At 36.9% G+C, this 27,166-nt stretch overlaps 1 protein-coding gene across 1 annotated transcript in view; it reads right to left on the bottom strand.

Annotated features, from left to right (window-relative positions):
• LOC122801342 (fibrillin-2-like) overlaps positions 1-27,166 on the bottom strand; it is a 662,974-nt gene that overhangs the window by 205,681 nt on the left and 430,127 nt on the right. Inside the window, exons 52-56 of the mRNA XM_044070882.1 lie at positions 26,570-26,698; positions 22,542-22,694; positions 20,075-20,179; positions 9,632-9,745; positions 8,767-8,868 (exon numbers count right to left, since the gene is read on the bottom strand). Coding sequence (XP_043926817.1) covers positions 8,767-8,868; positions 9,632-9,745; positions 20,075-20,179; positions 22,542-22,694; positions 26,570-26,698 — 603 coding nt within the window. The remainder of the gene's footprint in view (positions 1-8,766; positions 8,869-9,631; positions 9,746-20,074; positions 20,180-22,541; positions 22,695-26,569; positions 26,699-27,166) is intronic.

Raw genomic sequence — 27,166 nt, 5'->3', positions numbered from 1 at the left:
GATGCCATGCCTTTACTTATAAGATGTGCCACACAGAAGGATTTCCTTAATATTGTGGATACATGGTGGTCAAAGTTCAGATTGCTGTCAACCTGTGTACCCAGATCATGTACCACTGGGTCTACACTTGGGGGGGGGGGTGCTGTCTATAATGTAATTAGTAGGAATGTCAGCTTTCCCAAAGGGAACAATAATGCATTTTTTGCATTCAGTTTTAATCTGTGGCTTTGGCACCAACCATTTTTCTGCAATAACCCTGTCTGCAGTATATAACTTTGTTGGGGAACTCAGTGATTGCTTTCAATTTGCAATTGTCAATGAATGTGGTCAACCACAGGCCATCATAGTTTGTCTGGACTTCTGAGAAATAAATTGTGAATAGTAAGGGGCCTAGCATAGAACTCTGTGGTATGTCACTGGTGAGTGGTCTTTTGCTAGAGGTGAAGTCACCTACCTTGACAGTATGTGTCCTGTTGGTGAGCCAGTTGGCTACCATCTGGTAATGTCAGGGTTAATTCCCAACTGGGAGAGTTTCTATATAACTCCTGACTGGGAGGACTGTGTCAAATGCCTTGGCTAGGTCAAGATAGGTGATATGCACTGTCTTACCCTCATCCAGGGATTTGGTAACTTTCTTGAAGAAGTCAACCATGTTTAGCAGGCATGACCTAAATTTAACAAATCCAAATTGGGTTGGGTCCTAATTTTGGACATTACCTCTGTCGTTGTTAATAAGGTCCATAATGATTCTTTCCATGGCCTTGTAGATGAGACTAATCAAGCTTATGGGCATCTAATTCCCATGGTCGATTGATGGTCCATGCCATCATACAGAGGGATTACTGTTGCTGTGCTCCATTCCACCAGAACATAGTCAGTTTATAGGCTGTTGGATCCAAGTGGGTCTCCTAGGTCATGTTTTAAGTTGTTTAAAAGGCAACAAGGGAAGTTGTCTGGTCCCATTGATGCTGTGTTTTTCTCTTTGGAGAACCACCAAGATGACCCTCTGTCTTTATAATAGGCTGAGGAATGGTAGCATGTATACATTGGGGGATGACTGGAGGTAACAGGGTGATGAGGTTTGCTCCAAATATGTCAGCAAACAGGTTGGCTATTACCTCCGGTTGAGTATGGATGTCGCCATCCAAAGTGAATTCAGCACATAGCTCAGTATTCCTTTTTAGATTTCAGACATAGTTAAAGAATGCCTTGTGATTATCCTTAGCTAGGGAGACTATTTTTACTTCATAATTAGGTTTGGAGGACTTGTAAAGAGTGATTTCTTCCTCTGCTGAGCCAGTACTCTCTTGTTCTTGGACATTAGATTCTTTCTCATGTTGTATAGCCTGTTTATACTAGGGGTCCACCAGGGTGGCTTGTTTTTTTGGCAAGACCTGGTTTTAATCCGGTCGGGTAAATCCGATTCTATACAACTGATTAAGTGGTTATGCAGGGCATTGGTGTACACCTCTGCAAGGAGTTGATGCTATCTGCATTTGAGAAGGCTTTGAAACTTCTTATACCATCACTTATTAGGAGATAAATTGTCTTTGAAAAATATGTAAGCATTTTTGAGATTGATGGGTATCTATCTTTTCTTATAATTACATCAAACAAGACTGATTTATGATCCAATCTTACCAGGCTGAACATCACATTGGTGGGGGGGGGTGTACAGTACTCTCCCATGTTAGTGAGTACTATGTCCAGGACATTTGAGTCTCTTGTGGGTGTGCTGACTATCTGTTCCAGAGCATTTGTATTGACAAAGTCCAAGAACCTCTGAGCCATAATGTTTATGGTCATTTATGTTTCCTACCCGATGTCATGATAATTAAATCACCCATGAGTAAGGTGTTGGGCTGCATGGCAAGTGACTCCAGTAAGACCAGCTATGCAACACACTTTTCCTGTTTCATGGTGGGGGACCTATAATTATTTGTGATGTGGTAGGGTGCTTTGCCTTGAGTTTACTGGACATGGAGTAGCTCAGGAGAGTCATACTGTTTGACCAGTCTCAAGGTGTACTTATCCTTAATGAAGATGGATACACCTCCTCCTTTGGTTCTTTCACACTCAGTTTATTGTCTCAGTGTTTGGAAGGCATTGTAGCCCTGCATAGCTGGGCTGCTTTCTGCACGTTTTAACCAGTATCCAAAAACCTAGAGGAGACAGGTACATACCATCTCTGGCAAAGCAACATGTACTGTCGACCATGTCTTCCTATGCTGATAGGTATTATATCCCCTTGGACTGACACCAGAAGCTAAGCCAATTATTAAGTCAATCATTTTTTGTTTGTACTGTGGCATCATCCTTGGAGAAGTGTTGATTAAGGCTAGGCTTATACTTGCCTGTGACACATAATCTGAGAGTTCAGTCATGTCTCTCTTCAGATAGTCCACTAGGTACATCTCAAGTCATTCTCCCCTACATGGACTATGATGGAGTTTTATTGTTATTTGTGGTTGGGTGACTTGAGTGCTTGACTGACTTGATGGATCTTGGCACCTGACAGCCAGCTAAGTGTAACCTGCTCCTTATCTAGACTGGTGAGGGTAATATACCTGTGTCTTAAAATGGAGTCACCTATGACCAATACATTAAATTCTGTGAAGTTATGCCTTATGGAATTATTTGTTGAGGCACTGGTGTATGTGTTATTATGTCTTGTGGTTGTTCTTTGCATTGCTATATGTATACATGGTTACCATTTCGGAGGCCTCTGATCTTTTAAAACGTTTATAGTGAGTACCTTCAAATGTGTGGGTTTATGTGTCATGTCCTTATTTAGTGTAGGAAGGTTATATGTGCTAGCAACAGGTTTGGCATTTGATTTGTCCTTATGAGAGAGTCTTGCTTCCAATTTCATAGCATAACTACATCTCTCACATAAAGTATTTGTTTCAAGAGTAAGTGGTTGTCAGTATACCTTAGACAATTGCTACATTGCCTCGGGATGCCCATTGGCCAGAGAGATGGTGGGAAATTGTCTGTACATGATAGCAAGCTCTTACTGTATGTTTTATTAGGGAAGGTAATAAGTTAATTTGACAGAACTGTGCTGGTAACACCAAGACTACAAGAGGGACCTATACTTTGTGTAAGCTAAGGTCAATCAATAAGGCAACGGCACTCTGTATGCAACTGACATCTGTTTAGGGAAATACTGAGCTTCTAGGCTTTTGCATCTATAGAAGACACTGCTAACTGCTACTATGTGAAGAGCAGCAAAGCACAAACACAAGGCTTAAATATGAGAAAAGAGAAACAAGTTTTAAGCTAACCACAAACTGGGAAACCACACAATAAGTCTTCCACCAGCAATCTCCAATTCAGACAGGTTAGATCAGTACACTTCTGCCACAATGATACTGAAAAATGCCTTCTTAATGTACAGCAGCTAGTTTTGATCCCAAGTGTAATAAGACCACACAAAGTACCTACAACAGCCATACAACTAACAATTTAATACAGTGCTATTATCTACTTAGCAGACAGTACAGTTTTTTGATAAATAATCCCTGTCCTCCTAATGTAAAAGCACAGTAAAAGAGTATCTGGAGTAAAATGTTTCCACAATCAAACATAAATGATAAGGAATTCTATCACAAATGAATTAAAAGATACAGATACAACAATCTACTTTAAATAGCTTATAAAGGTATTATTATTCAATAAAAGTACTTCACATTGTACAAATGAGCTAATAGCCCTTTAATTTTACTGAATTTATAAAGGCACTAAAAACAAGATAAGCTGATTAATAAGCCCACTAGCCAATAAAACTACATGCAGAAATTTCAATGTTTCCACAACCTAAACAGACCAGGTTACCTCCCAGTGCACTAGACAGAAAAATCCACTGACCTCTTTTTGTAAAAACAAGTACCTGCTAGAGTATAAAAATACAATACTTTATCCAACAGATAGCTAGACAATGAATTGAGAGCAACTAAATCAGTAGAACAGACAATGAGAGGCAAAATGCACCTTTTCAATATAAGCGCAAGGAAAGTCAAATAAATATTTCAAGATATCAACAGCAGTTTAAAAAGGGAGGGGCTTAATAAACTCAATTTATAGTAGGATGGGCAGCTTAAAATTACAAGGTTTAAAAAGCAGATCAACAAAGGGGAGGATTGCTGGATAAAAACTAACATGGAATCACTGACAGTGCTTTTAGTTTATGCAGGCTTGAACTCTTTTCAGAAAAAGACAAAGACTCAGAAATTTACTTTGTATTTAACCAATGAGAAAACATGTGAAAGGTACAGCCTAGATAATTTAAGTGTCTATCCTTCACATAGAACAAAAATACCAGGCCAAGCAGATTTATTAAAACAGAAAACAAAATGGAGGAAGTATAACAAATAGCAGCTCTGTCACTCACAGACAAAAAAATATATAGGTTTAGTTTCCTCAATGATTCAGAAATTCACTGCATATTTAAGTATCACTCAAGAAACAATTTAACCAATAAAAAACAGAAAACAAAAAAAGAATGTGTAATGTGCAACCTAGATACTGTAAGTGTCTATCTCTCACATAGAGCACAAATACTAGGCCAAGCAGATTTCTTAAAATACTTTATTTTTAAGTTTTTACAAAATGCTGTGGAATGCAAAGATATATGTAGTCTGCTGGAAATGTGGCATTCTACATCACATAGGTGTTAATGAGAGTCCATATTTATGTTTAGCTCACATTGATTAAATATTTTGAGTTTCCAAAATGTATAATTGTAAGAGTCTTTTTTTTTTTATTTGAAAGTAAATTATTTGGGCATTTCCATAACACTTGATTTGGAAAATAGGAGATTTAAGTCTTCCATTTTTCACAAATCTACCTTTGTAAACATTTATTTAAATTGTAGTAGTACACTTCCTTTTATACATTTTATATCCAAGGCATACAAAGTGGACTGCAGCTAGAAGACAGTTCAGAACACTGTTGAGATTAATCACCGTTGACACTGAACTTCAAACTGAATGATTTTCTTAAAAGTACTATTTGGTGACAGGAGTTTTAATATAAAAGTGTTGGAAGATTTTTTTACAGACATCAAATCACATAGATCTGGTAGATTTGCCTCAATATGGGATTTACAGCTAACACAATCGGCATAACTAAGGTTACATGAAAAGATTATTTTAGGGCATTTATATTGATAATGACTGTTGATAATGCCTCCATCAGAGAAGTGTTTAAATAAAATTGGAACCTGTAATACAGACATGTGAATGACAACACTACAGAGTTATAGAACCTTTTTCTTGTTTTTTTTTTTTTTTTCTCAAAATGTGCTGTTAAATTAGTGAGAGTCCATATTTATGCTTAGTTGACATGGACAAACATTTGGAGTTTCCAAAAGTAATAATCTAAATCAGTGTGAGTGGTTTATGTAGCTAAGTGCTCTATCTGTGATGCCTTCTATATAGCGAAAACAAAATGAAGATGGGTGCAGCATAAACATGAGCATATTCATGCAGTTAAAATATGGATGGAAATAATACCTTATTTAGACAATACACTGTAGCAAAAATGGTCAGAAGAACGTGTTCTTTGTCAGAAACCATGTATTCATGCACATTAGGACTGCTAACATCAATTAGAAATCAGAGAAAAAAGAACTGCAGTGTAATGTTTTAACACAGACAATGAAAAAGGACTGAATGAAGACATTCATATTAAATGCATGCTATAAATACAGTTTTAGATTGTATTTATTTATATATATAATTCATACATTTTATGGAACAACTCTTCTAACTGTTTTATAGGTATTTAAATTTTGCAAACTTAGTCAAATGACTGAGCAGGTAGAAGAAAGTGATGTCATACGTGTTTTATTTCTAATGAATTCCATTATTATTGCTGGATTAAAGCACTTAATGCCGATAATTATTTCTAGTAGTGGTTACAATGTGTTTTTGTTTTCAAATTTATTTCGACTGAATAATTTGAAACTGGCATCATTCACAAACTATGACAGATCACTCTAGAGAATTCACTGATAAGGATCCTTTGTAAACATAAGACAGGTCTGCAAATGCTGGGACAATTTATGGTAATATAAGTAAAGCTACTTTTTTCCCATGATGAGTAGTATCAATATTGAAACTAATTTAGCGCGTAGTGGTTATAGGCATTTAATCACTTCATAGGGGATAATGAAGCGCATATAATAAAAAATAAGCAACCGACTTTCAGACAGTATATAACTTTCCAAGGTTTGTTAATGTGAGAGTTAGTTATAATGGGAAACAAGCCCGAAAGTTAACCCCTTTGAATGGAGATGGAGAGTTGGGAGGTAAATATACATATATCTATATCTATATATCTATATCCATATCTAAATCTCTCTCTCTCTCTATATATATATATATATATATATATATATATATATATATATATATATATATATTTATTTATTTATTTATATGTATGTATATCTATCTATAGGTCAGGTGCATACTCAGTGAGACTTTTCATTCAGTGAGGGGATTGCATCCCTGGTCCTGGGTGCCATATCTTTATTTGTAAGCTATGTAATATAAAGGCCTTCTTTGCAATACTGGATATGAGGTGACAAAATGACATTTCATTGTTGACAACGGTTCTCAGATCCCTGATTATGTTATACTTTCTAGAGTGTGTTGTCAGTGTGATGGTTACATTTGAAATCATGTTTGCTGAAGAATAGAATTATATATTTTTAGTATTTAGTTTAACCCAGAGTTTTACAGCAGCTACTGGTTTGAGAAAGGCCCTCTTGGAGGAGTTTGGTTTTATCTAGGAGTGTATGACGGCTCCAAGTTTACAGTTGTCTGCAGTCTCAGCCATCCATACACCCTTGAGGTTTGCTTTGATCTCCTAGGAGTATATGTCACAGAGCAATGGCCCAAGGACTGACCACTTAGATGCTAGTGACAAGTCTTTTGCAGGAGATAGAGCCACCCACCCTAATTTCCTGGGTTTTAGTTGTGAGCTAATCTGGAATCTGTTGAGGTACTTAGGGATTTTCATTTAGCTGGAAGCATTTATCCATGATACTTGAGTGTGGGGGAGCATCAAATGCCTTCTCAAGGTCTAGCTATGCTGTGTATATTGTTGTTTTCTTCAGTATCCTTTGTGAAGAAGTTGACCAGCTTGAGTAGGTGGCTCAGCCCTTGATGAGTAAAGTTTCTAGATTACCTATGCCCTTATTTATTAATTCCATAATGACTCTTTTCATAGCCTTACAGTGAAGGCTGATCAGGCTTATAGGTGTATAATGTCCCAGTTCCACTGAGACACCATCTTTTTGCACAAGGATCCACTGATTAATTCCTATGATCTGGACAAAGTAATACCCAGATATCAACTACTACTTCTGAGTCTGAGAAGGTTCCATGCCAGAGCAACACTTGTGCCTGTGAAACAGTTAACTGCAGCTGAAGTGTAGAGGAGTCGCCCTTATGATGACCAAGGCCATTCTCTTTTCTGACATACCTGAGCACCACTGACAAGAAGAAAATGTGAATCAATGTCATTTGTGATGCAAAGAAAAGATGGCACTACAGCTTGATGTAATGAAAGGCATATTCAAATAGTATGGGCCAGCCTCAGGCTAAATGATGTGCACCTGACACTAAACTTGAAGTATCTGAGCAGAGAATAACCTTGTCCACTTTAAGTGAAGGTGTTGCCATTTCCTCAAAAGTATTACGATTAGCCAGTATCCAAAACAAGGATAGAAACACAAAGTCTACAAAGTGCGATGACAGACTTTGTGCTGTCCAGCTGAATATAATTGTTCTTACTCCTGCTCCTGAGGCTGTTTTGTTCTTGATCTAATTGTAATATTGTTGTTAGAAGTATTTCTGTAACCATTTGTTATGAGAGGTTTCAGTAACAGTTCCACTCCAGTCATAGGTAGTAGAAGAGAAGTTAAACTGCCAGTTCGTTATAAACACAGTGAGTCCATAATATGATCAGTTACGGGTTTTAATTTTTATTTATTGAGAACACATATTTCTTCTATGTAATGAGTACATATCTGTTTATACTGCAAATGTATTTTATACCATTCCTCATCAAGATAAATGCAGATGATTGTTCTGTGAAGAAATACTGTATCCAGTAACGTATTCAGTCTACTGCCAGTTACCAGTGCATTGTTGTTTTTCTTTTGGCTTTTCTCGGTTAGGGGTCGCCACAGCAGAACTTTGGTCTGCTGATGATTGGCAGTCAATTTTTTTTATGGTGCCGAGGTGCCAGCCCAATGCCCAACCTTCAACGAAGGCATGCCCATTCACGCATGTCTTTCAAATGCAGGGAGGACATGCAGACTCCACACAGATGGCATTCCAGCCAAGAATCGAACGGGAGAACCTCTTGATGTGAGGTGACAATGCTACTGCTGCACCACCGCGGTTTACCAGTGCATTCATAATGAATAAACTGTTTTCAGTGTCCTTAGCAGGTTGCCATTTCCTGCACTGTAAAGATTACTCTTGGTAGAAATGCTGGTGGATTATGATATTCACACTGACATTCAATAAACTGGGTAGCAACATATGCACATCATGTTACCACCCTATAGATTTACTATGGAGTAAATAATTGCAACGGCATAACATTTAGCCTTTTTACCTAAAAAGCTGCCTCTGAAAGCAAACAATTTTGTTCGGCAAAATCATAGCCATAAACCTCTCTCTACTAATGGAAAGCTATAAAGAAATAACGTTAAAAAAATGCACAATGCTTTATTGTTTAACTTACCTGTAAAACCTAGTTTGCACACACAGCTGGAAGATCCTGTTGTGTTATTTTTTGTACAAGTTGCATTCATTGAGCATGCATTTGTACATCCATCAGTTTGAGCTTTAAAAAAAAACACATATATAAGGATGGCTTGATAAAAATTAAAAGCACATATTTAAAAAAAATTCTAAAATGTTATATAAAAATATATCAGCAAACAGGTTGTGATTGTTCACAAGCACCGGTGTGAGGTTACTTTAGGTTCTGTGGTTTAAAATACACAATTCCATCAAATATATACCATACCTTCCAACTTTGAAAAACTGGCAAGTCTTTTTCCTATAATATTAATTAATATTGAGGGGCATACACAAATAAATTATAGCAGTCTTAAGAGTTGATTTTTAAAGATGGTCTCAACACAAAGTTCTTTATACTGTATAATGAAATAAAGACTATTTGCATTTTTTCATGATGGCAGGGATTCAAAACAATATCATTGATAGCTTTATTTTGGAATGTCACTATCCGGTAATATGACAGAATTACTTCATGTTTCAGAGACATAATATAGCTGTAGTGAGTAACATTGCATTAGCGTCTCATTATCATATCGCTGAATTCACTATTAGTGCAGTTACAACTAAATGAGCGCAAACACATAGGCACACAAACACAGAAACACACACACTTCTATGTATGACAGCACAGTTTTTATTGGCAAGGTTCCTACTTTTTTAAAAGAAGAAATGCTATCTCATCCAAGTTTAGTTCATTATATTTAAAAACATGTAATTATAGAGGCTAATGAAAATAAAACATGAAGCGTAGCTTGTCTATAAGAAAATCTAAATCTTAGAACAGAAATGTATTGGTCAGTTACCTGTAACTGAAGGTGATGAGCAGTAAAAGCTTCCTTGTGTGTTAAAACAAACTGTACCGGTAGGACAAGGGGAAGCTAAGCATTCATTTACATCAGCACAGACAGTTCCATTTCCTGCAGAAAACAAATGGGAAACATACTGTTGTACAATTTAGTTTGAAACAGTCCAATAAAGATTACATATATAAAGATTAAGGAAAAGCACACACCTGCAGTGCATACATGCACACTCAAGCGTGCGCGTGCGCATGCACACACACACACACACACACACACACACACACACACACACACACACACACACACACACACACACACACACACACACACACACACACACACACACACACACACACACACACACACACACACACACACACACACACACACACACACACACACACACACACACACACACACACACACACACACACACACACACACACACACACACACACACACACACACACACACACACACACACACACACACACACACACACACACACACACACACACACACACACACACACACACACACACACACACACACACACACACACACACACACACACACACACACACATATATATATCTAAAACAAATGCACAGAACTAAATATATTCAGTTATATAATGGGGTGTGTGCATTGTTTGTTAGTATAAAGTGAAGAGATATGCAACAGCTAACGGATGCATTTCAGAAAACACAGATTGTGTAAGGAATCATTTGGATGTAGATTAGTTATCACAACAGGGTGAGTTTATGGTTAGTTGTTTAACAAGTAAAGGATAAATGAGTCTGATGAGATGATCAATGTAACATTTTCATGCATTGCACTTTGCAGCCTGATGCATCTCTGACGAAATCCATTGTTATCACCACTAGATTTCCTGGTTAGTGATCTCATAATTTTACAAATGTAGCATGATCCTCTGATTTAGAAATATATATGTTTTATCTTTCTGATGCTCTGTCTGGTGGCTGCACCACATATAACCTGGCCCATTTGTTCAGTGGCTGGTTAATGGCCAGACATCCCCAAGGTAAGTGTGAGTCTTATAACACATTCATTCCTACCTTGGAATGTTCATCAACAGAATTGTCAGTTATTGGGGAGCAGGCCAGCTTCTATTTCTCATCAGATCTTTTACAAATTTGGCACATATAGTGCCAATATAATGCTCCCTAAATTAACTCATTAATAAATTCACTGTGGTGCATCCCCTCCCTCACAGAATCTCTGTGAGTGTCACAACTGTAGGAACCATTACCCTGCATGTTAATAATTTCATATTTAACCAGGTCCCTTATTAATACCATTCTGACAAGTGGCTGGTGAAACGATAGTACCTGAACTTGAAATGCCGGTCTTTAATATAACTAGGTAGGTAGATGGAGAGCAGTATCCTTTAATTTGTGTATCTGCTTGAGTCTCTCTTCAGATAATATGCTTCAGATATTTACATTCGTCACTTCTATTACAATAGATTCACAAATTTAAGGTCACTGCTATAGGTTCATAGGTTGGTACTAGGCTATCGGCCCTAGGGCCTATACAAGCCTAGCTGTAACAATTCCCTGGATATTTCTTCCCACAATATTTACTTCCCTGGACCTCTGTCGAGCAGGGCAAATGACGTGATCACTGGGGTGAATTTCCTATCTCCCATCCAATCATCAAGGTTCTTTTTGAAGAGGGCCAAGGAGGTGCCCTGCTTGACATGTATGGGCAGTCTATTCCAGAGTATGGGGAGTCTCTGGGTAAGGAATTGATCCCTCCAGCATGTTTTATTCATTGTGATGACAAGGTTTAGATCCTGGGATAGTGTGGCTCTGAGGGATTGGGATTTCTTTAAGTGGAGCATGTCCAACAGCTCAGGGTTTCACATGGCCTTATATGTTAAGCAGAGATCACCTCTGAGTAGACGATATGCCACAGAGTACAGCTGGAGTTTTTTTAGGCGGTCAGCATAGGGCATCTGCTTTAGGCCTGTGATTCTTTTAGTAAGGTATTTCTGCAGCCTTTCCAGCTGTTGCAGATGTCTTGTGAGGTACATACCAAATGGGGCGTTGTACTCTTTAATGGGTCTAATGAGGGATGAGTACAGTGGGACAATGACCTTCTTTTCTCTAGATGAAAAGCACTTAGTGATGAGGTGTGCCACATAGAAGGATTTCCTGACTGTTCTGGTGATGTGGTTATCGAAGGTGAGACCACTGTCCACTTGTGTCTGTAAGTCTCTCATCACACTTTCGGTGTTTAGTGTACTGCCACCTATGTGGTAATTCATGGGTACATGGTTTTTCCCAAAGGGGATAACTATACACTTCTTGGCATTGAGCTTGAGCCCATGGCTATGGCACCAAGCATCTGTTTCTGTAAGGCCCTTTTGTAGAGTATCCACATCATTTGGAGATTCAATAATGGCTCCCAGTTTGCAGTCATCTGCGAACTTTGTTAGCCAAAGTCCCTTAGTGTTGGCCTGTACTTCATAGAAGTAGATGCAAAGCAAGAGCGGTCCCAGGACTGTACCATGAGGTACTCTGTTTTTCACTTGTCTGGAGCTGGATTTGGAGTCAGCTACTTTTACAGTCTGGGTTCTGTCAGTAAGCCAGTTGGGAACCCATCAAGTGACGTAGGGATTTATGCCAAGCTTAGTAAGTTTATCTATGATTACAGAGTGGGGGGTGGTGTTGAAGGCCTTGTCGAGGTCCAGATAGGCTGTGTGGACCACCTTGCCCTCATCCACAGCTCTGGAGACTGATTTGAAGTAGTCAATCGAGTTCAGGAGACAAGATCAGGCTTTCATGAATCCAAACTTGGTGGGGTCCAGTGTTTGAAGGTTGCCAATGTCTTTGTTTATAACTTCCATGATAATGCGTTCCATGCCCTTGCAGATCAGGCTCATCAGACTGATTGGATGGCAGTTCCCGGGATCCAAGGTGGATCCCCCCTTGTGGAGTGGGATAACTGTAGCTGTGCACCATTCAGTGGGCATGAAACCTAAGGTGAGGCTATGATTAAACATGACACTTAGGTGAGGTGCCAGTTCATTTTGTAGTTCATGTAGTACACAGCCTGGGATGTCATCTGGTCCCATGGATGCTGCATTATAATACTATATCTATATGTACTACATCATACTATAGTACAGATAATTTTTTGAATAATTTTTTTGTACTCCACCAGCACCACATTAAACATCAGGATGCCCCACTGACCACCCGGATGGCCCTTTCATTTTTCCTAGAGGCACAAGTCATCTGGATCATTTTCACACATTATGTGAGAGTCAGGCACACATAGCAGAGACAAGGTTTTGTCTTCAACTTCTTTGTTTTTATGTACTGACTCCAGGGTCACCACTGTCTTCAATAACTGTATGACAACACTCAGTATAGGTGCACAAAATGAAAACTCATTGGTGAATGCAGAATCTATTGTTGTAAAAGTACCCACTATTAAATCTAATGTCTCACACTTGAGAGGAACCATCAGGAATCTTAATGAGAGCAAAACAACAAAAATCAGCTTTTGTAGTCAGTTTGAAAAAATGCTGAGTCCACAAAAGGGACTGTTGAAATGAGGATTTATTACCCATATGTTGTAGTGCTAACACAAGTGACACTAACATTTGCATGCAAACAAACAAACATGCACATGTATACACTCACATACACACACACACACACACACACACACACACACACACACACACACACACACACACACACACACACACACACACACACACACACACACACACACACACACACACACACACACACACACACACACACACACACACACACACACACACACACACACACACACACACACACACACACACACACACACACACAGAAAAATATCAGAGTCTCAGGTAAATCTGCACTTTTACGACAATGAAATGCAAAAATCTTCACTAGGTAATCCAGAACTACAAATTTTTACATACTAGAAGGATTTGACTTGAACATATATTGTAATATGTGAAATCGTATTATTTTTATTTTAACTCTGGATTGTAATAAAGTGTCATATTGTGGTCTTGATGGAATAGGGTGTGATTTTGATCTCTTATGACATCAGATATGGTGGCCATGGCTGATGACCTGAAACTAGTAGAGGGATATTGTTCTCCATATATATAAACCTGGACAAAACCTAAAGTAATGGGAGGGAGCAAGGCCCAAAAATCGGGGACAAAATTTAAATATTGCTGTTACAAACTTAGAAAGTCACTAGAATAACAGGATTTGTGTTAGCATACATTTTGTGAAGGCTATGAAGTCTGAAACTTTATTTAGAGACTTCAGTTTTTAGTGACTGATATGTGAAAGAAAAAAATGCTTAATGAAATAAGAGAACTATCAGCCACCACAGTATGTCTGTTAATAATGAATATACAGTTATATGATACAAATGTGTAATAATACTTTAAGTACTGAAGAGTTTAACCCCACTGTAAGTTATCTAAACTTCTGTTAAGTACCTTTTTATTACTTATTTATTACATTTGTTGACCAGGAAAGTCTGACTTGGCAGAATCCCCTTTTCAGAGGAGGTCCAGGAAGAAAACTTCTGTTAAGTTACATTAAATACATTGACAAGTACAGATCCGTTATTCTGACAGAAACACTGAGTACCCTTACATAGGCTGCTCAGATGTACTTGGAATGACAAGACAAATAACAATATAAAAACAGATAGAACAACATCGGCTATTCAGAAATAAAATCATATCGTAATATTCAGGTTATAAGACATAGCATGATATTGCCTGGAATATTCAGAAAAAAATGTATGTTGCATTACAAAGGATATTATGCGTAGTGGGGAACAGCACAAGAGCTGAGCCAAGTATGCATAAGATATTGTTTAGGTTCACTTTTCAAGAAATTTATGTTTCAATTTGCCTTAGTGATAGTGGAGTTCTACTTCCTTGTAAAACAGTTAAGAGTATAGAGTGTTGCCTGCTGTATTTTTGGAGTTATATATATTTTAAGTAATATTTTCCTCCACAGAATGCAGATTTCTCTGTGGATATATAAGTGAATGAGTGATTCAAGACTTTGGCATCATTCTGATTTATTGACTATCAGTGGTGTGTAACCTCAATATATTGGCATTTACATAATATATGGGTTTGATGTCTAATTATAATGGTGGGAAGGAGATCATTTAAAGAATTTATAACATCCCATAGGATGAATACTTTACTAGTTGAAATGCAAGTATCCAGTCTGAATGCAGTTTCCTTTGAAGTATTCTTGCTATATCTTGCAGGGTATTAATGAGTTGAGAAAGGCCATACAGCTGAATGCTAGTTGTTGGGATGTCAGAGTTTAATGTAATCCATTCAATGCTGACATCACTTAGAATTATAGTTTCCTGACATTTATTACTAAAGCTCCAGTATAGGATACACTCTTGAAGATAAGTATTGTTTCCTGTTATCAGTGTCTTCTGTTTGTATACAGTTTCACCATTAGATGCCGCTTGTTTAAAACGTGATTGTTGCTACACACACTAACTATATGTAGTACCAGGGTTTGCAAACCCTCTGTGTGCTTCAAACCTCATGCTTTTCATGCGACCTCACAGACACTAATCATAGATTTCCATCATGTGAATTGCCTTTTCTCCACTGCCTTATCTTTTATAAAGACTAGATGGGTTTTCTTTTTATAAGAGTTCATGCTGTCTGCTCCATCTACCTGTTTTTGTAACTTCCAAATAAAATGACGTGTTGTCCACTATTTTAGTAATTTGGTACTAAATTCTTCAAATAAAATCCCTCAAGTAAATCTTTTAGTTGTTTGCTTTTCAATCCTTTTCATGTGGTTTACCCGAATATAAACATTATCAGCAAATCTTTCACAATGATAGCAGGAAGACGAACAGTTATAAACAACCATGTCTGTGGGTTGCAACCTCTGATGTTGGTTTTATTTGCCAGTTTATTATAAAAGTTTAATTACAGAAAGTTTTAGGTTCATACATTTGGGAATTATATAATAAATTGTTCCTTTGTTCTGCATATTTATTTTCAGCTCTGAATCTACAAAAACATGCCCCCCACCTCTACAATTCAGAAGGTGTTACTGATTTATTGAACATTTTAACTCATAGCCTTAACTGACTCCATAACATAATTACTTATAGAGCAATATTGTCATGCATCTTTAGCAGGCAGACAGACTCTTTGATGCCTGTGATGCCTACGAAATTGGGCAAGTGAATCTTAAGGCAATAAAAATGCGACATAATGTATACAGGACCATACTTCAAATTATGGACTACTTGCAGCACTATCAAATCACTGCAATTTATTCCTTGGATGCTCTGGGTTTATGGAGACTCATATGCAAGGACTGTTAGAAGGTCTGATCACAATGTATTCTCCCTTTGCACCACAGCACTTGTATATTATTTTGTGATTTTTTTATTCAAGATAAAGCAATGGTTATTATGCTGTCATAAGATATTACTTCTCATCCATTTGCTTTGCATAAATGTTTAAATCTTCAGGTAAACATCAATTACAACATTTTTCATAGGACATAACATTCTTTCATACCCCAAATTTAGATTTGAATCTTTCATACTGCTAAAAACAGGCAGAATAAATGACTGAATGCATGTATTTGAGGTGAATTTTCCTTCTAAGTTTCATCTGAGAAAAGAAAGTGTTTCAATAAACCAGAATATTTCCTGTAATAAGTTCTTATTTGACATGGCACATTAAGGACCAATCCCCCCATCCGAAAAATATATATATATAAATAATAACAGAATGAAGATAAACTGTTTCTACAATACTTTCTCTTACTGTTTTTTTTTTTTTTCTGTTACCTGTAAATCCTGGTTGGCATGAACAGTTGTAATTTCCTCGTAGATCAGTTGCAGTACAAGTTGCATTTGGAGAGCAGGGAGAATTCAGACATCCATTGTATGAGGCTGTAAAACAAAGGCATTATGTAATAACAGCTAACAAAAGAAAAAAAATCCAAGTGATTATAATTCTAAAGTTCTTGTCATAAATAACAAATGGTTATACTTCTCATTTCTGTGACATGAAACAAGGATGTCTCGTAGATAATGTTTATAAAATTTGCTGTCTCGCTCTCTCTCCGTCTCTAAGTATGTATATATATATATATATATATATATATATATATATATATATATATGTATGTGTGTATATATATCTTATATCATCTTCACCCAAGTGATTAGAGCATTCATCTAGGGTATTAACGTGTTTTAATGCTGTTTTATTTTATTTTTTACACAATGTAACAAACACTACCCAAAATAAAAAAGAACCATGGTATTTATTTGGTCAGATATTTTGTTTGTATGTTGACCAGGTAAATCTAACTGGACTAATATGTTATCAGAAACATAGTTTAGTAGCATGGAGATTTATAAGATTATAAGGGAGATTCTGCCCTTTTCATTGACCTGTCTAAAGCATTTGACATGTAAATCACCAAATTCTCATCACAATACTAAAATACCTGTCACTAGATACATCCTCTATTAAGTGGTTCCAGTCCTACCTGGATAAAAGACAACAGGCCGTACTACGGCACAAGTCTCTATTTATTCATCTCCCTGTCAACCTCGGAATCCCCCAGGGTTCCATCCTTGGACCTCTACTTTTTTTCCATATTCATCAACGATCTTCACCTTGCCATCCCCCAAGCTACATGCATACAATATGCAGATGACTCTACACTGATTTGCTCAGCCCCCTCCTCTTCTGAACTACTCCATCTGACCCAACAAGTATTCAATACAGTTGAGCAATGGTTCACACATAGATGCCTTCTCCTAAACCCCAAAAAGACTAAACTCCTCCTCTTCTCTCCTACCAAGAAATCTCCTCCACTGGATTTCTCAATAAACTCTATCAATAATACGATTATATCTCCAGACCCATTCACAAAACTATTAGGAGTCACCATTGACAATAATCTGAACTTTGACATCCATATTAACAATACTATAAAAACAGTCAATAAAAAGATACGCTCTCTCTACAGGATAAAATCCTTTCTCCTACCTTCAGCTCAAACCACAATAGCACACACTCATCTAATCTCTTCTGTACTCTATGCTTCACCCATTTTACCCTCTTTAACAAACTATTGCAACTGGTATTCTCTTGAGTATGTTTAAGAAGATGTTAATGAAGTCATAGACTGGCGGCTGCTGTGGTGCAGCAGTTAGCGTTGCCACCTCACAGCAAGAGGTTCTCCGGTTCGATCCTTGGATGGGGTGCCTTCTGTGCGGAGTGTGCATGTCCTCCCTGTGGTCACGTGGGTTTCCTCTGGGTGCTCCAGTTTCCTCCCACATCCCAAAGACATGCTGTAGGTGGATTGGACACAATAAATTGGCCCTAGGTGTGAGTGCGTGTGTGTGTGTGTGTGTGTGTGTGTGTGTGTGTGTGTGTGTGTGTGTGTGTGTGTGTGTGTGTGCCTTCTGTGGAAGGTTGGGTGCCAGGCTGGCAACTCAACACCATAAAACTCCACTGCCAATCATGAGCGGACAGGTGATCTGCTGTGGCTACCCCTAACCGGGAAAAGCTGAAAGAAGAAGAAGAATGAAGTCATAGACTGCCTTGTGCAAGAGAAGATTTTTGAATATAGTCCAGCTGTAATGCTGCAGGGTTTTAATAAATGTTTCAGCATAGAAATTGGTTTGTGATTTGTATATATTGGTGTTTACATAATAAATGGGTCTTATGTCTAATTCTATAGGTGGGAAGGTGATCACGTAAAGCGTTAATAATGTCCCATAGCATGAATACTTCACTACTTGAGATGTAAGCATCCAGTCTGAATGCAGTTTCCTTTGATGTATTCTTGCTATATCTTGCAGGGTATTAATGAGTTGAGAAAGGCCATACAGCTGAATGCTAGTTGTTGGGATGTCAGAGTTTAAGGTAATCCATTCAATGCTGACATCACTTAGAATTATAGTTTCCTGACATTTATTACTGAAGCTCCAGTACAGGATTCCCTCTTAAAGTAAGTATTGTTTCCTGTTATCAGTGTCTTCTGTTTGTATACAGTTTCACCATTAGATACCGCTTGTTTAAAATGTGATTATTGTTACACACACAGTGTGCTTCAAACCTCATGCTTTTCATGTGACCTCACAGACACTAATCATAGATTTCCAGCATGTCAGCATGTGAATTACCTTTTCTCCCATGCCTTATCTTATATAAAGACTAGATGTGTTCTCTTTTTGTAAGAGTTTTTGCTGTCTGCTTCATCTGAATGTCTGTCCTGCTGGTTTGACTAAAACCATCTACCTGTTTTTGTAACTTCCACATAAAATGATGAGCTGTCCACTGTTACAGTAATTTGGCACTAAATCACTCAAATAAATCTTCTTTTAGTGCCTTTATTTATACTCCTTTTCATGTGCTTTGCCAGATTATAAATTTATCAACAACTGTTATAAACAACCATGTTTGTGGGTTGCAACTACTGATGTTGGTTTTATTTGCCAATTTATTGTAATGGTTTAATTACAGAAAGTTTTGTGGTTCATACATTTGGGAATTATGTAAGAAATGTATTCTTTTGTTTTGCATATTTATTTTGAGGTATAAATCTGGAAAAACATGTCCCTCCACTTCAAAAGTTGCCATTGATTTATTGACCATTTTAATACATAACCTTGCACTAATTCCATACCATAAGTACTTATTGCCCAATATTGTCATGCATCTTTAGCAGGCAGACAGATTCTTTGATGCCTGTGATGCCTTTGGAATTGGGCAAAAGAATCTTAAGGCAATAAAAATGCGACATAATGTATATAGGACCATACTTCAGAGTATGGACTGCTTGCAGCACTATCAAATCACTGCAATTTATTCCTTGGATGCTCTGGGTTTATGCAGACTCATATGCAAGGACTGTTAGAAGGCCTGCTCACAATGTATTCTCCCTTTGCACCACAGCACTTGTATATTATTTCAGACATTTTTATTTTACAACAGTCGACATAAAGCAAAGGTTTATTCTACTGTCCTGCGATATTACTTCTCATGCATTTGCTTTGTATAAATGTTTATATCTTCAGCTAAACATCAATTCTAACATTTTTCATAGGACATGAGATTGTTTCATATCCTAAATTTTGATCTGAATCTTTCATACCTCCTCAACTCTTCTGAAAACAAGCAGAGTAAATGAAAATATGTGAATGCATATATATGAGCTGAAATGTCCTTCTCTTTTCCAACTCTGACAAAACAAGAGTGTTTCAATAAAGCAGAATATTTCCTGTAACAAGTTCTTGTTTAACATAATACATTAAGGACACATTTTCATACCCAATAAATAAAGAAATGCTGACCGAATGAAGATAAACTGTTTCTACAATACCTTCTCTTATATTGTTTTCTGTTACCTGTAAATCCTAGATTGCATGAACAGTTGTAACTCCCTCGCAGATTAGTTGCAGTACAAGTTGCATTTGGAGAGCAGGGAGAATTCAGACATCCATTGTATGAGGCTATAAAACAGAGGCATTATTTAATAGCAGCTAGCGAAAGAAAAAAAATCCAAATTATTGTAATTCTAAAGTTCTTGTTATAAATAAAAAATGGTTACACTACTCTAACTTCTGCCCCATGAAACAGCAATCCCTCACAGACAATGTTGTGGCTTTATATATGAGTTTTCTTTGTATCTAGCTATATACATCTAAAGTCATCTTAACCCAAATGATTGGATCATTTATTTAGAGTATTAATCTGTCTTAGTGCTTTTTTATTTTATTTTATTTTTTAAATGGCTTGATGTAACAAACGCTACACTAAACAAAGAACCATGGCATTTACTTGCTCAGTCTTTCTGTTTGTATATTGACAGGTAAATCCAGTTTGACTAAGACAATATCAGAAACTCTGTTTGGTAGCATACAGATTTATAGTTGCACAGTGCCGGTTTCCATTCATGTAACCTTACCTTAACATTGATATCATTGTGAACAATATGCAAACAAATGGGAAAGTGGGCATGTGTGTCATTCTTAACAAATCCTATATTACAATTTGTACTAACTAAACCTCTACATTAAGATTTCACTACTAGCAGCTGACACAATTGTCTTTTTGCAAAGGATTTAGTGCCAGAGTCTTACTGGCAGAGACCTGCTATGTAATTATAATTTCAAGAGACCCAGCCATCCTAACTATCAACCTCTCTGTGCAAGAATCTAGGATAAAGCCAAAAATAATGGGGGAGAAAGGCCTCAAATCAGGACCAGATTTTCAACATTTTCAATAGACTAAGAATGCCACTAAAGTAAAAATGCTTTCCATTTGCATGTGAATCCTGAAGTATACGAAGCGTGAAACACAAATGTCTGTCATTATTTTCCTGACTACAATCCTTAATGAAATTTGCCAGAAAAAAGACAAAACAAAACTTTTATGTGTACAATTCAGAAATAAGAAACAAAATCAGGGATCTTCTACAAAATCAGGGATCTTCTACAAAATCAGGGACAGTTGAACACTTTGCTAGCCATAAGCATTATCATTTGTTTAACCCATGTAGCACCTAAAAAACAGTGATCTGCAGGATGAAAAAATACATTAACTGATAATGGGATAGCTACTGCTCTGAAGCCGAGTCTTGCTTTAAATAAGGTAATTTTTTGTGAATCTATCAGATTTAATTTTTGCATTTTGTTAATGTGTAGTAAACTGACTGAAATCATTACATAGGTGATACAACACAAATTACAAAGAAACTAATTTGAAGAAATGGTCAAGATTTTGTTGTTCTTTATGTGGAATTCTAAAGAACATATTCATATGTACTCCAGATTTCTTGTAATACAAGTTATTTGCAGATGTAAGCAATTATCTCAGGTGCCACTTGTATTATTTTTTTTAGGTTCATGTTTGCATTCATTTAGATTAATCAAATTGTACATTGGAGAAAGTGTTGCATTTACTGATGCCTTAAGTATCATTACTTTAAGTGCTATAGCCAGGATATACTGGTACATTTTCCCTCAGTATGGAAAGGCATTGTCAGCACTGCAGGAAGTATTATGATTTATGTTTGTAACATATGAAGTAGGGGAGCAATGCCCCTTCACCCCCTTATAGAAGCATTACTTAAATTGTTCTAAACAATTCATTTGATAATGAAGAAAGGCATATTCCTGATGTTACATTTTAGTGATTGCTGAGGGGTGAACTAACGCAGTTTTGAATGAAGTTGCAGTAGGATAAAAGATTTTTTCACTGAGTATGACGGTAGTATCATCTTATATTAAACAAGAGAGAGCAGTAGGATAAAAGAGCCCCATCGTGGGGGCAAGGATGCTTTACAATTACAAGACAAGATTCAGATTCTACTGGGGACTGCTGAATTTCACATGCATGTGCAAAGCACTTTCCTACTTATCATATATATGACCAGGAACCTATAATAATGAAGGATGACTTTGACAATGTTGTTTTGATGCTAATTTACATCAGAATACTGTGCACACATAAATATTGACAACATAATTCTGTGCCTTTATCAAATTTGATGTATTTATTTATTTACAAGGCATTTCATAATGAAGTGCAAGATAAATTTGCTGAGCACATGGTCAGGGTCATATTGTGGTTATACTTAGCATCTGATAATATTCTTCAGTCTGGGTAAATCAGAATTGCCATTACAGAAACTAATTTTGGCATTGCACTTCCAAATGCCACTTATCTCCAATGACAACCCTTATCACCTTGCACCCAGTGCAGTTGATCTCGTCATCCCATACAAGCTACATTTCTGAACATGAAAACAGAAACATACAAATCTTGTATGTAGTGAAATATACTACAGTATAATTAAAGTATATACATTACCATTTAAGCAGTTGTTTTTATAATCGCTGCAGCAGTCAGAAAATGTTAGACATGATGAATCACAGAAGCAGGATGAATTTGCTGGTTTGCATGAATCTGATCTCTTGTTGCAGCAAAGAGGTTTATTTCCCTGTGAACAGCTTGTGCTTGGACCTAAAAATAAAGATAAAATGTGGGGTTTATTTATTTAAGGAGAAAGAATAACAGACTATAATCCAACGTAAAATGTGAAATGTTTCACAAGAAATGTTTAAACTATGCAAAAGAGTTCATTTTCTTATACATGAAACAATGCAAAACAAATTAAATAGGTAAGAAACTAACAAAATCAGTTAGTAGAATATACAGTTTCACCTTTTGCGGCTAGTTTAGGCATACTTTTCTAAGGCAGTGTAGAAAGTGACACCAGTTCACTAAACATAATTTACAAATTCCTCACCATAGATGAATATTCAAAAGCTGTGCTACACAGCAGAAACTCTCAGCTATGTTGACAGTGGTTGGTAACAACCATCTCTAAAATCTAAACAGACATTCTTAAAAACACTGTCATGAAGTACAAGGACATTACCTGAGATTTCTTGAAACAAAGGCTCTTTTATGTCTTCACTAAAGAATCAGAATCTTCAGAATATAAGCCAATGTTAGTTAATAAATCCCCAAAAGAGTCTAAAGAACTAGAAAGTTTGCAACAGAGCCTGCCCCATCTGGTAACTTAGTGATCAGGGTGATGCACTCATCAAAAGTAGACAGGTACAGCAGGAACCATAAAAGTCAATAGCATTTAATGAAACCAAGCACAGTCTGTATTATATTAAGATAAAGGAAACATCTGATGAAAAAAGCCTGCTCAGTCATCTTAGATGATTTAGTGATTAGATGAACAGATGTGGATTTTGCCAAACAAGACAAGCAAAGAATAACTGTTACGTCTTTCCCAAGAACAGAATAAGGTTTTTGTCAAAGGCATTTACAAGTCTGTAGGGCACAAAGGAATATTGCTGACTTTACCGCAGTTATACATGTTAGTGATGTAGAATGTTCTGCACAGTGGGAGGCAAACAGTGACATGGCTGCACTTACACTTACAAATCTGAGACACAAATGGCTCAAGAAATTTGTGATAACTTACCATCAACTAAGAATTCAAGAAAAGTTAGGGATAAAAGAAAAAGAAAAAATATCTGACTTCAAATGCTTGGAGGATGGACTACTTACTCCATCCTCTTATTCGTATCACAACCTCCATTCCTCTGACCTTGCATTTACATTTTGAAGTAGGAAATCAATGTTTTCAGACTCATTTTTAGGCAAAATAAAAGTGGTGGGTATCTTTTTTTTATCCAAAAGATTAAAATTATGTTATGATAGTTCTGACTGAAATAGGAATTCTAAATAAGTAAATGGGCAACCTTGAGATTTTTCCTGATCTTAAGGGTCTGAAAAGTCGTGCCACTACTGAAACTGGTTTCAAGGATGTACAAACATCTCCCATATTCCTGACTATACCACCCTCCATTCACCCATATCCTGTGAAAGAGGCAATGGGCATCTATCTAAAGAAAGCTAAAATAGCAGAACCTCTGTCTATTAGACAGTGACGAGCTAACAGCAGTCCTCATAACAATTAGGGATGTTAACTATTACATAACTATTAGTCATACTCCCCTGTATAACCTCTAGCTAACCTAAACCCAACCTGAAGATCTAACATTCTAAAACAGTGTGCTAATTTGCATTGGATGTATAAATCTCCAACCAGAATGCAACAACTAGATATCAATTAACACATATTTACAATGCCTACTTTTCTTTATAAAATCAAAATTCCACCATAGGAATTACAGCACTAGATGTCACCTATTATCATTCAGATAGCTGCTATACCTGTTATTCTGTCTATAATAAGCTTTCATCATAAAATAAAATAATCCATTCATCTATCCAATGCTAGTGAATCACACCTGGCTAATACAGTGGCATCAAGAACCGCCACCACTATCCAAAAAGATACTGGAACACCGAGAACAGTAGCATATTACCACTACATATATATATATATATATCTATATATATATATATATATATATATATATATATATATATATATATATATATATATATATATACATATACCTACACTCATGACTTTGGGATGTGGAAGAAACTAGCATGCCTTTAAAAAAAACAAAGAAAACTGAGACACCAAACAGACTTAACCCAGCTGAGAAATTAATGGAACACCTTTTTTTTCTCTGAGGTAACAATGTTTCTGGTTGTTCCTTTATCTCACTGAGTGTGTATTAATATTATTCATGAAATACTATCCAGCAAAGCTGTACACTAAACTATCACAATACTGCCATTTTTTAGGCATACTGTAATAGGTGAATAAGTACCTATTATACATTATTATAATGTATTATTTTATAATTATTATTATTCTAACTTCAAATATGTGAGGACCTTCAAACACTGGACCCCACCCAGTTTGGGTTCGTGAAGGGCTGATCTTGTCTCCTGAACCTGATTGCCTTCTTTGAATCAGTCTCCAGAGCTGTGGACGAGGGTAAGGAGGTCCACACAGCCTATCTGGACCTCGCCAAGGCCTTTGACACCATCCCTTACCCTGGAATCATAGATAAACTTACTAAGTTAGGTATAAATCCCTACGTCACTTGATGGGTTGTCAACTGGCTTACTGACAGAACCCATACTGTAAAAGTAGCTGACTCCAAATCCAACTCCAAACAAGTGACAAGTGGAGTACCTCAGGGTTCAGTCCTTGGACTGCTCTTGTTTGGCATCTACTTTTCTGAAGTACAGGCCAACACTAAGGAACTCTGGCTAAAAAAGTTTGCAGATGACTGCAAACTTGGAGCCATTATTGAATCCCCAAATGATGTGGATACAAAAGGGCCTTACAGAAACAGATGCTTAATGCCAGAGCCATGGGCTGAAGCTTAATACCAAGAAATGTATAGTTATCCCCTTTGGGAAAAACCATGTACCCATAAATTACCACATAGGTGGCAGTACACTAAACACAGAAAGTGTGATAAGAGACTTAGGGACACAGGTGGACAGTGGTCTCACCTTCGATAACCACATCACCACAACAGTCAGGAAATACTTCTATGTGACACACTTCATCACTAAGGGCTTTTCATCCAGAAAAAAGAGGTCATTGTCCTACTGTACTCATCCCTCATTAGACCCATTATAGAGTACAACACCTCATTTGGTATGCACCTCACAAGACATCTGCAACAGCTGGAAAGGCCGCAGAAATACCTCACTAAAAGAATCACAGGCTTAAAGCAGATGCCCTATGCTGACCATCTAAAAAAACTCCAGCTATACTCTGCGGCATATCGTCTTTTCAGAGGCGATCTCTGCTTAACATACAAGGCCATGTCAAACTCTGAGTCATTGGACATGCTCCACTTAAAGAAATCCCAATCCCTCAGAGCCACATGCTCCAGGGATCTAAACCTTGTCATCACAATGAACAAAACATGCTGGTGGGATAAGTTCCTGACCCAGGGACTCCCCATACTCTGGAATAGACTGCCCATACATGTCAAGCAGAGTGCCTTCTTGGCTCTCTTCAAAAGGAAATTCACCCCGGGGATCATGTTAGTCTTCCTGCTAGATAGGGGTCCAGGGAAGTAAATATTGTAGGAAGAAATATCCAGATAATTATTATGGCTAGGTTTGTATAGGCCCTAGGGCCGATAGCCTAGTACCAGCCTATGACCTTAACAGAACAAACTGGTTCTTGACCTACATAATTATGACAAGAGACCAAGAAATTTTTTAAAACAGTTGTATCATAGCATTGATAAAAGCACCATAGACTGTGTTCCATATAAAGTTGAAAAATGTTGTGAGATTTAAAAACAAATCAATGAGAGATGATTATTCGCAAGTTTTATTCTGGAAGTTGTGACAGTATAGCATATTCACTGTACTAACAGTCTTAAACACATGTAATTTACTAGTCAAGTAACTTATTAGTCATTCACCTGTTGTGGGAGAAGGAGTGGTTGAGGAACAGATGTAACTTCCGACTGTATTTACACACATCATACCAGGCCTACAAGGAGATGTTGTGTTGTTACATTCATTGATGTCGACACAGACTTGTCCATCTCCTAGGGAACATAACATTACACATTTTGTTTGTACATTTGTTGTTTTCTCATAAATTTGACAGTAGTAACATAACAGGCACCAGAATAAAAAAGGTGAAATAGGTAAGCAGTCTTTTACCTTTCAATACTTTATATAGTTTATTTACGTGTCCCCTTTATGTGTGAGTTTACATTTGTCTTCCACACTTTATTAATATATAAATGCAGAGGGACATGACATCAAGCAATAGCTTGCAGAGGAACATGACAGCAAGCAATTTCATAATCTAAGAAAAACTAAAATGCAGACAGCTAGTAGACATTATACAATGTATTTCTCCTATTATGTTTATAAGTATTGCCATTCCTACAGAATCCACAGATGATTCCATTTGCAGGGTTATGCAATTATTTGTCACAGCTGTTTGTTATACGTTATAGAAGAATTCCATCTGCGTACTATAAATATTATGGCAATACTATGGCAAA

The sequence above is a fragment of the Protopterus annectens genome, chromosome 4.part1 (assembly GCF_019279795.1).
Source record: "Protopterus annectens isolate FY-2018-M chromosome 4.part1, PAN1.0, whole genome shotgun sequence".
Classification (NCBI taxonomy): domain Eukaryota; kingdom Metazoa; phylum Chordata; order Ceratodontiformes; family Protopteridae; genus Protopterus; species Protopterus annectens.
This window is presented reverse-complemented; position numbering and strand designations above follow the sequence as displayed.